The sequence below is a fragment of the Hemiscyllium ocellatum genome, chromosome 46 (assembly GCF_020745735.1).
Source record: "Hemiscyllium ocellatum isolate sHemOce1 chromosome 46, sHemOce1.pat.X.cur, whole genome shotgun sequence".
Classification (NCBI taxonomy): Eukaryota; Metazoa; Chordata; class Chondrichthyes; order Orectolobiformes; family Hemiscylliidae; genus Hemiscyllium; species Hemiscyllium ocellatum.
The window spans coordinates 2,487,906-2,497,655 of NC_083446.1; the positions used below are offsets into that span (position 1 = coordinate 2,487,906).

The window sequence follows — 9,750 nt, forward strand, 5'->3', positions numbered from 1 at the left end:
CCAAAGATGTGCAGGTTAGGGTGGATTGGCCATGGGAAATTGTCCCATAGTACCCAGGGATGTGCAGGTTAGGGTGGATTGGCCATGGGAAATTGTCCCATAGTGCCCAGGGATGTGCAGGTTAGGGTGGATTGGCCATGGGAAATTGTCCCATAGTGCCCAGGGATGTGCAGGTTAGGGTGGATTGGCCGTGGGAAACTATCCCATAGTGTCCAGGGATGTGCAGGTTAGGGATGATTGGCCGTGGGAAATTGTCCCATAGTGTCCAGGGATGTGCAGGTTAGGGTGGATTGGCCATGGGAAATTGTCCCATAGTGTCCAGGGATGTGCAGGTTAGGGTGGATTGGCCATGGGGAATTGTCCCATAGTGCCCAGGGATGTGCAGGTTAGGGTGGATTGGCCGTGGGAAATTGTCCCATAGTGTCCGGGGATGTGCAGGTTAGGGATGATTGGCCGTGGGAAATTGTCCCATAGTGCCCAGGGATATGCAGGTTAGGGTGGATTGGCCATGGGAAATGCAGGGTTATGGGGATGGAGTGGGTCTGAGTGGGCTCCTCTCCAGAGGGTTGATGTGGACGCGATGGGCCAAATGGCCAGAGACCACACTGTCAGGATGCTATAATAAAGGTTGTAAAAATTTGATAATTGCTAACAGATTCACTGGGGGGTTCAGTTCTTTTGTGGAAGCAGTAGATGGGTTTAGTTGGAAGGAGGGCTGGTGTTGTATATTCATGGAACTGATTGGTGCCTTGAAGATAATTCAGGATGAGTCAGTTACTCTCCCTCACCTTACTCCTCAAACCCCAGGCCCAGATTAAAGTTGATTTAAAACCGTTTGTGATCACTACCCCGAGTGACCTGTCCCTGGATTGACCCAGTCTGATGGAAACACCCAATGTAGGTCAATTAATTGCCCATCAGTTTAATAAATGAAACCAAAATATTTTGCCAAGGTACCCTACAGGAGGCAGTGATATAAGGTCAGAGCCCCTGGTGTTCGGGACAAGGTCCCAGCAGGAAGAGAGGATTGGCTGGCTGGCAGAGAGTGGGGGGTGAAAGGGTGTTAGTCAGGATGGCGGCCAGTGACGAGTGGAGTTCCACAAGGGCTCGGTGTTGGGACCCTGAGTGTTCACGTTACACATGGACAATCCCGATGAAGGAACTGAGGGCATTATTGTTACCAGAGATTGGCGGAGATACGGGAAGTGTAAAGGAGGGAGGGAGGGAGGCTGCAGACGGAGCTAGGACAGGCTGGGGAGGGGGCAGGGAAAGAATTGGCAGATGGAGCGCCGTGTGGGGAAGTGTGTGGTTACCCAGTTTGGCCGGAAGGATAGAGACACAGACCGTTTTCGAAAGGGGGAAATGTGAAGCACAGAGAGACTTGGGAGTCCTGGTTCAGGATTCTCTCAAGATGAACCTGCAGGTTCAGTTGGCAGTCAGGAAGGCAGCGTTAGCGTTCATTTCAAGAGGGCTAGAATACAAGAGCAGAGACGTCCTGCTGAGGCTGTCCAAGGCTCTGGGTCAGGCCGCGTTTGGAATATCGCGAGCAGTTTTGGGTCCCATTTCTGAGAAAGAATTTGTTGGTGTTGGAGATGGGGGGGGCATGCGTGCTGAGGGAGTTTACAGGAATGATCGGGGGGGGGGAATGAAGGGCTTGTCACATGAGGAGTGGTTGGGGCCTCTGGATGGAGTTTAGAAGGATGGGGGCAGGGGGGGCGAATCTGATTGAACCTGACAGAATACTGAGGCCCCTGGATTGGGGGGGACACACGGGGAAGATGTTTCCATCGATGGGAGAGACCAGGAGCTGAGGGCACAGCCTGAGGGTGAAGGGGGTGACCCTTTCGAACCGAGATGCGGAGGAGGGATCTCTTCGGCCAGAAACAAACCTCAACGGCCAGAGCCACCAGGAGAGGTCAAAGATCGTCAGGTGGACAATGACCTCTGAGAAACTTCTGGAAGGTTATTGCAGAGCCCAGTCAGGTGACTGCGTGCACCACCTTTTTCAGGGTCGTTCAATATCTTTTTGAAAGTTACTGAGAATACTTACAGACTCCTCTCTATCGCCAGTTAGAGCGTTAAAGACCTACAGCATGCAGACAGACCCTTCGGCCCACACTGGTCCCTGCTAACCCCAACATCCATCCACATTAACCCCCATTTCCCTACACCTGGCCCATCTCCTTCTAATCCTTTCCTATCCACATATTTGCCTAAAAGCCTTTGAAATGTTGTTAATCTACCCGCTCCAACCCCTTCCACTGTCAGCGCATTCCAAATGCGTACCACCCTCTGGGTAAAAATGTTACCCCTCGGGTTCCCTTACCCCTCTAACCTTAAACTGATGCCCTCTAGTCCTCGGTTCCCCAACCCTGGGAAAAACACTGAGTGCATTCACCCTATCCCTGCCTCTCATGGTCTTACACACCTTGATAAGGTCCCCCATCAGCCTCCAACACTCTGAAGAGAAAGGTCCACGCCTGTCCAACCTCTCCCTGTAACTCAGGCCCTGGAGGCCAGGCCCCATCCTTGTAAATGGACTTTTACGATGCTGGGCGGGGAATTGGAAGTCTTCAGGAGATGTGGAGAGAGAGAGACTGGAGATGCCGTGGGATCATTTCTATGGAGCAGGGAAGGTTGGGGGGTGTGGTGGTGGTGAGGGCTGAAAATGTGTTGCTGGTTAAAGCACAGCAGGTTAGGCAGCATCCAAGGAACAGGAAATTCGACGTTTCGGGCCAGAGCCCTTCATCAGGAATCATCAGGGTGTGGTGAGGGGGACTCAAGTCGAGGCGTTCGGAACCGGGAGGGGGTCAGTGAGGGAGAGGCTGCTCCCAGAGGCAGGGGGGAACAGTACAGGCACGGATGGGCGAATGGACCCCGTAGTAAGTGTTTCAGAGATTGTGGAATGATTTGTGGGCAAGTGTCGGGGCTGAAGCAGCTTTCCCTTGCTTCCTTCCCAAGGCGATGTACATGTTCTACGCCCTGGCGATTGTGTGTGACGGTTACTTTGTTCCCTCTCTGGAAAAGATTTGCAAGGTGAGTGCGACGTTCCCAGGATCCGGATAATCCGGAATGGTCATGTGACGCAAGCTGGAGTGTCAGCTGGAGTGGTTAACAGCCACTTCCAAAACCAACAATTTACCCACAATACCTGTACCGGTGTAGAGGGAGCTTTACTCTATATCCAACCCCGTGCTGTCCCTGTCCCTGGGAGCGTTTGATGGGGGGACAGTGTAGAGGGAGCCTTACTCTGTATCTAACCCCGTGCTGTCCCTGTCCCTGGGAGTGTTTGATTGGGGGGAACAGTGTAGAGGGAGCTTTACTCTGTATCTAACCCCGTGCTGTCCCTGTCCCTGGATGTGTTTGATGGGGGGATAGTGTAGAGAGAGCTTTTCCCTGTATCTAACCCCGTGCTGTCCCTGTCCTGGGAGTGTTTGATGAGGGGACAGTGTAGAGGGAGCTTTACTATGTATCTAACCCCGTGCTGTCCCTGTCCTGGGAGTGTTTGATGGGGGGACATTGTAGAGAGAGCTTTTCCCTGTATCTAACCCCATGCTGTCCCTGTCCTGGGAGTGTTTGATAGGGACAGTGTAGAGAGAGCCTTATCCTGTATTTAATCCCATGCTGTCCCTGTCCAGATGAGGCTGACAGTTTGGGAATAGTGAGTGAGGCCCGGGGTTGGACTTTCTCTGTATTTTGCCCCGGAATGGGATACAGGGAAAGGATCCCGGAAAGCCGCTGGGGGAGGTCAGTGTGGACTGCCCGTACTCTGTGACCATTCTGACTATTTGAGCTGTTTATTTCACAGCACCTGCACTTGAGTGAAGACGTGGCTGGCGCTACCTTCATGGCGGCTGGGAGTTCGGCCCCTGAGCTTTTCACCTCTCTGATTGGTATGTCCTCTTTACCTTGGCCAGGCAGCACAGCGAGGCCTGAAGTAGGCCGAGAATCCAGCCTGGGCCTACTCTCTGGTCTAGGGCTGGAATGTAGATCAGGCAGGCGATGGCCTGGTTACATTATCATTGGACTATTAACCCAGAGACCCAGGTCCTATTCTGGGGACCCAGGTTCGGATTCTGCCACTGTAGATGGTGGAATTTAAATGCAATAAAAGTCTGGAATTAAGAGTCTAATGATTCCAACATTGCCAATTGTCAGAAAAAGCCGTCTGCTTCACTAATGTCCTCTAAGGAAGGAAACTGCCATCCTTATCCAGTCTGTTCTACACGTATCACCAGACCCACTGACTCTTAACTGCCCTCTGGGCAATTAGGGATGGGCAATAAATGCTGGGCCCGGCCAGCGATGCCTTTATCCTGTGAATGAATGAATAAAAAGTACAGTACTTGGGGTCAGGAGGTTGGGGCCTAGCCCAATTCAGAGCCTGTGTCTGTGTGATTTGGCTTTGTCTGGCATGACACCCATGCTAGGCCGTGAATGGAGCCTGGGATTTTCCTGCTCACAGTTTCAGTGAGCTAGCTTGGCTACACTAGGTTGTGAATGGAGCCGAACTTGCCTACTCAGGGTGCGTTTGGGATTCAGCTCCATGTGACTATTGTAAAGCAGAGGCCAGGAGCAGGAGTCCTGGGTACACACGGTCAATCGTCATGGCAACTGGTTGGTCATCCCCAACAAAGTATTTGGAGTTAGACACCGGTCTCGGTGAGGGTGGTAGGGGTGTGGTGATCCCGACAAATATCATCCATTGTTGTTGAAAAAAAAACAATCTGCATCCTTGAGGGAAGGAAATCTGCCATCCTTACCGGTCTGGCCTAAATGTGACTCCATACCCTCAGCGACATGTCTGACTCTGAAAAGCCCTGTGTAAATGGCTGAGTAAGTCAACCAGCCCAAGGGACATTCCAGGACGGGTAATAAATGACCCCCTCACCAGCAACGCCCCCATCCCTGTGAAGGGATTAAATGAAGTGAGCAGTGGGCCCTAAACACAGCCTGGGACTTTCCTGCTGTGTGTGAGGCTGTTGAGTCAGGGAGGGGATGCAGCAAGGGGAAGCCTGCCCCCAGTTTCCCTCTCCATGCTTTCTCTCCACACTGCAGGGGTGTTCATCGCGAAGAGTGATGTGGGAGTGGGAACCATCGTGGGCTCAGCTGTCTTCAACATTCTCTGCATCATCAGCCTGTGTGGACTCTTTGCAGCACACGTACGTGAGCTCTTCAGTTAGTGTCACCCAGTCCCATCAACCCCCGCCATCACACATCCCCGTCACCCCACCGGGGTATGGCTCACACACACTCAGTCACACACACACACACACACACACACACACACACACACACACACACACAGACTCTCACTGGGGTACAGTCTCTCACACACACACACACACACACACTGGCGAACGGGCACACACACACACACACACACACAGACAGACACACACACGGACTGGGACCTTGTACGAATTACTGAGTCTCTGTACTTGCTGTTGCGTTTCAGGACGTGGCCCTGACTTGGTGGTCCCTGTTCCGAGATTCTGTCTCCTACATCATCTCCGTAGTTGCTCTCATTCTGGTGAGATCATCTCCTGGGGATCTGGGCCTCAGTTCTGGTCAATTGTAATTGATACGTTCCTGTTAGGGTGAGTGGTGACGCAGATTCAGACAATCCCTGGCGTGTGAAAAGAGGCCATTCGTGCCCTCAAGTCTGCATTGACTCCCTACCCTATCCCTGCAGTTCCCATGGCCAAACCACCCTAACCTGTACATCCCTGGGCACTATGGGACAATTTCCCACGGCCTATCCACCCTAACCTGCACATCCATGGACACTATGGGACAATTTCCCATGGCCAATCCACCCGAACCTGCACATCCCTGGACACTATGGGACAATTTCCCATGGCCAATCCACCCGAACCTGCACATCCCTGGGCACTATGGGACAATTCCCCACGGCCAAACCACCCTAACCTGTACATCCCTGGGCACTATGGGACAATTTCCCATGGCCATTCCACCCTAACCTGTACATCCCTGGGCACTATGGGACAATTTCCCATGGCCAATCCACCCTAACCTGCACATCCCTGGACACTATGGGACAATTTCCCATGGCCAATCCACCCGAACCTGCACATCCCTGGACACTATGGGACAATTTCCCATGGCCAATCCACCCGAACCTGCACATCCCTGGGCACTATGGGACAATTTCCCACGGCCAATCCACCCTAACCTGTACATCCCTGGACACTATGGGACAATTTCCCACGGCCAATCCACCCTAACCTGCACATCCCTGGGCACTATGGGACAATTTCCCATGGCCATTCCACCCTAACCTGCACATCCCTGGACACTATGGGACAATTTCCCATGGCCAATCCACCCTAACCTGCACATCCCTGGGCATTATGGGACAATTTCCCACGGCCAATCCACCCTAACCTGCACATCCCTGGGCATTATGGGACAATTTCCCACGGCCAATCCACCCTAACCTGCACATCCCTGGGCACTGTGGGACAATTTCCCACGGCCAATCCACCCTAACCTGCACATCCCTGGGCACTATGGGACAATTTCCCATGGCTAATCCACCCTAACCTGCACATCCCTGGGCACTATGGGACAATTTCCCATGGCCATTCCACCTTAACCTGTACATCCCTGGACACTATGGGACAATTTCCCACGGCCAATCCACCCTAACCTGCACATCCCTGGGCACTGTGGGACAATTTCCCACGGCCAATCCACCCTAACCTGCACATCCCTGGGCACTGTGGGACAATTTCCCATGGCCAACCCACCCTAACCTGCACATCCCTGGGCACTATGGGACAATTTCCCATAGCCAATCCACCCTAACCTGCACATCCCTGGGCACTATGGGACAATTTCCCATGGCCAACCCACTCTAACCTGCACATCCCTGGGCACTATGGGACAATTTCCCATGGCTAATCCACCCTAACCTGCACATCCCTGGGCACTATGGGACAATTTCCCACAGCCAATCCACCCTAACCTGTACATCCCTGGACACTATGGGACAATTTCCCACGGCCAATCCACCCTAACCTGCACATCCCTGGGCACTATGGGACAATTTCCCACGGCCAATCCACCCTAACCTGCACATCCCTGGGCACTATGGGACAATTTCCCACGGCCAATCCACCCTAACCTGCACATCCCTGGGCACTATGGGACAATTTCCCATAGCCAATCCACCCTAACCTGCACATCCCTGGGCACTATGGGACAATTTCCCATGGCCAATCCACCCTAACCTGCACATCCCTGGGCACAATGGGACAATTTCCCATGGCTAATCCACCCTAACCTGCACATCCCTGGGCACTATGGGACAATTTCCCACAGCCAATCCACCCTAACCTGCACATCCCTGGGCACTATGGGACAATTCCCCATGGCCAATCCACCCTAACCTGCACATCCCTGGGCACTGTGGGACAATTTCCCATGGCCAACCCACCCTAACCTGCACATCCCTGGGCACTATGGGACAATTTCCCATAGCCAATCCACCCTAACCTGCACATCCCTGGGCACTATGGGACAATTTCCCATGGCCAACCCACTCTAACCTGCACATCCCTGGACACTATGGGACAATTTCCCATGGCTAATCCACCCTAACCTGCACATCCCTGGGCACTATGGGACAATTTCCCACAGCCAATCCACCCTAACCTGTACATCCCTGGACACTATGGGACAATTTCCCACGGCCAATCCACCCTAACCTGCACATCCCTGGGCACTATGGGACAATTTCCCACGGCCAATCCACCCTAACCTGCACATCCCTGGGCACTATGGGACAATTTCCCACGGCCAATCCACCCTAACTTGTACACCTTTGCACTGTGGGAGGAAACCCATGCAGACACGGGGAGAATGTGCAAACCCCACACAGACAGACACCCGAGGGTGGGATCGGACCCGGGTCCCTGACACTGGGAGGCAGCAGTGCTAACCACTGAGCCACCTTGCCAGCCCGAATGGAGTCACGTGTATTTTACCGAAAGATATCTCTGCTTTGTTTGCAGGTGATCCACGATGAGAAGGTTTACTGGTGAGTATATAATCCAACGTCACGCCAGGTCAGGTACAGACCGGGCACTGTCGGAGGGTCAGTGCTGAGGGAATGGGCACTGTCGGAGGGTCAGTGCTGAGGGAATGGGCACTGTCAGAGAGTCAGTGCTGAGGGAGTGGGCACTGTCGGAGGGTCAGTGCTGAGGGAATGGGCACTGTCAGAGGGTCAGTGCTGAGGGAGCGGGCACTGTCAGAGGGTCAGTGCTGAGGGAGCGGGCACTGTCGGAGGGTCAGTGCTGAGGGAGTGGGCACTGTCGGAGGGTCAGTGCTGAGGGAGTGGGCACTGTTCAAGGGTGTTATCTTTCAGATTAGCCCTTGTACTGAGTCCCTGTCTGCCCCCTTGGGGTGGGGGAGCTGTGATGGGTGTAAAAGATCACCGGGTTGCTCCTGGAAGTGGAGTTAATCGGTCGGGGGTGAGGGGCTGGGGTACATTTGTGGCCGGGTTCACTGACTGGGATCTTCCTTTGCCTCCTGCTGTAGGTGGGAGGCTCTGTCCCTGGCTCTGCTCTACGTGGCCTATATCGTTGTGATGAAGTGAGTCAACACACACACACACACACACACACACTCACACACACACACACACACACACAGACACACTCACACAGACACACTCACACACACACACACACAAACACACTCACACACACACTCACTCACACTCACACGCACACACACACTCACACACACACTCACACTCACACACACACTCTCACACTCACTCACACTCACACACACACTCTTTCACTCACACACACAAACTCACTCACACACACACTCACACACACACACACTCACACTCACATTCACACTCACACACACACTCTCTCACTCACACTCACACACACACTCACTCACACACTCACACACACACACTCACACTTACACACACACTCACACTCACACACTTACACACACACTCACACACACACACTCACACTCACACACTCACACACGCACTCTCACACTCACACACACACACTCACACACTCACACTCAGACGCACACACTCACACTCACACACTCACACACACTCACTCACACACTCACACTCACACACACTCACACACACACTTACACACACTCACACTCACACACTCCCTCACACACACACATACTCACACTCACACACTCACACACACACCCACACACACTCACACCCACAAACTCACACACACACTCACACACACACACCCACACTCACACACACACACCCCCACATACTCACACTCATACACACACACACTCACACTCACACTCACACACACACACAGCTCACAAGAACTGGTGAGGGACTTTGTGCAGGTTGTAGGTATGTTACTGGAGAGGAAGACACATCACCTTCCTCTTCCTGAAGTCCTGAGGTTTCTGTTAGTATCATTCACACCCACAAGCTGTACAGCTTCCCAGAGGCCAATCAGATGTCGGGCTGGCACCCCTTGTCACCTACAATTGGTGACCGCTCCAAGAACCAATCAGCTACTTGTTGCTGGCTGCATTTCCCCTGGCATGCACCCCGCTGGTGCCAACCCATCGACAGACAGTCTCCCCTGTTGCTTGAATGAAGCAGCAGTGTAAACACTGCACACAATGAGGGTCAGCAACTGGCTGTAAAACACTGCAACAATCTCACCCACAATCCCTTGGTTGGTAAAACAGTCCTTT

The 9,750-nt window shown here is 53.1% G+C and overlaps 1 protein-coding gene across 1 annotated transcript in view; it reads left to right on the forward strand.

The window, feature by feature from the left end:
• The first annotated feature begins 7,991 nt into the window (after positions 1 to 7,991).
• LOC132836175 (ras and Rab interactor 2-like) overlaps positions 7,992 to 9,750 on the forward strand; it is a 39,107-nt gene continuing 37,348 nt past the window's right edge. Inside the window, exons 1-2 of the mRNA XM_060855504.1 lie at positions 7,992 to 8,065; positions 8,566 to 8,619. Coding sequence (XP_060711487.1) covers positions 7,992 to 8,065; positions 8,566 to 8,619 — 128 coding nt within the window. The remainder of the gene's footprint in view (positions 8,066 to 8,565; positions 8,620 to 9,750) is intronic.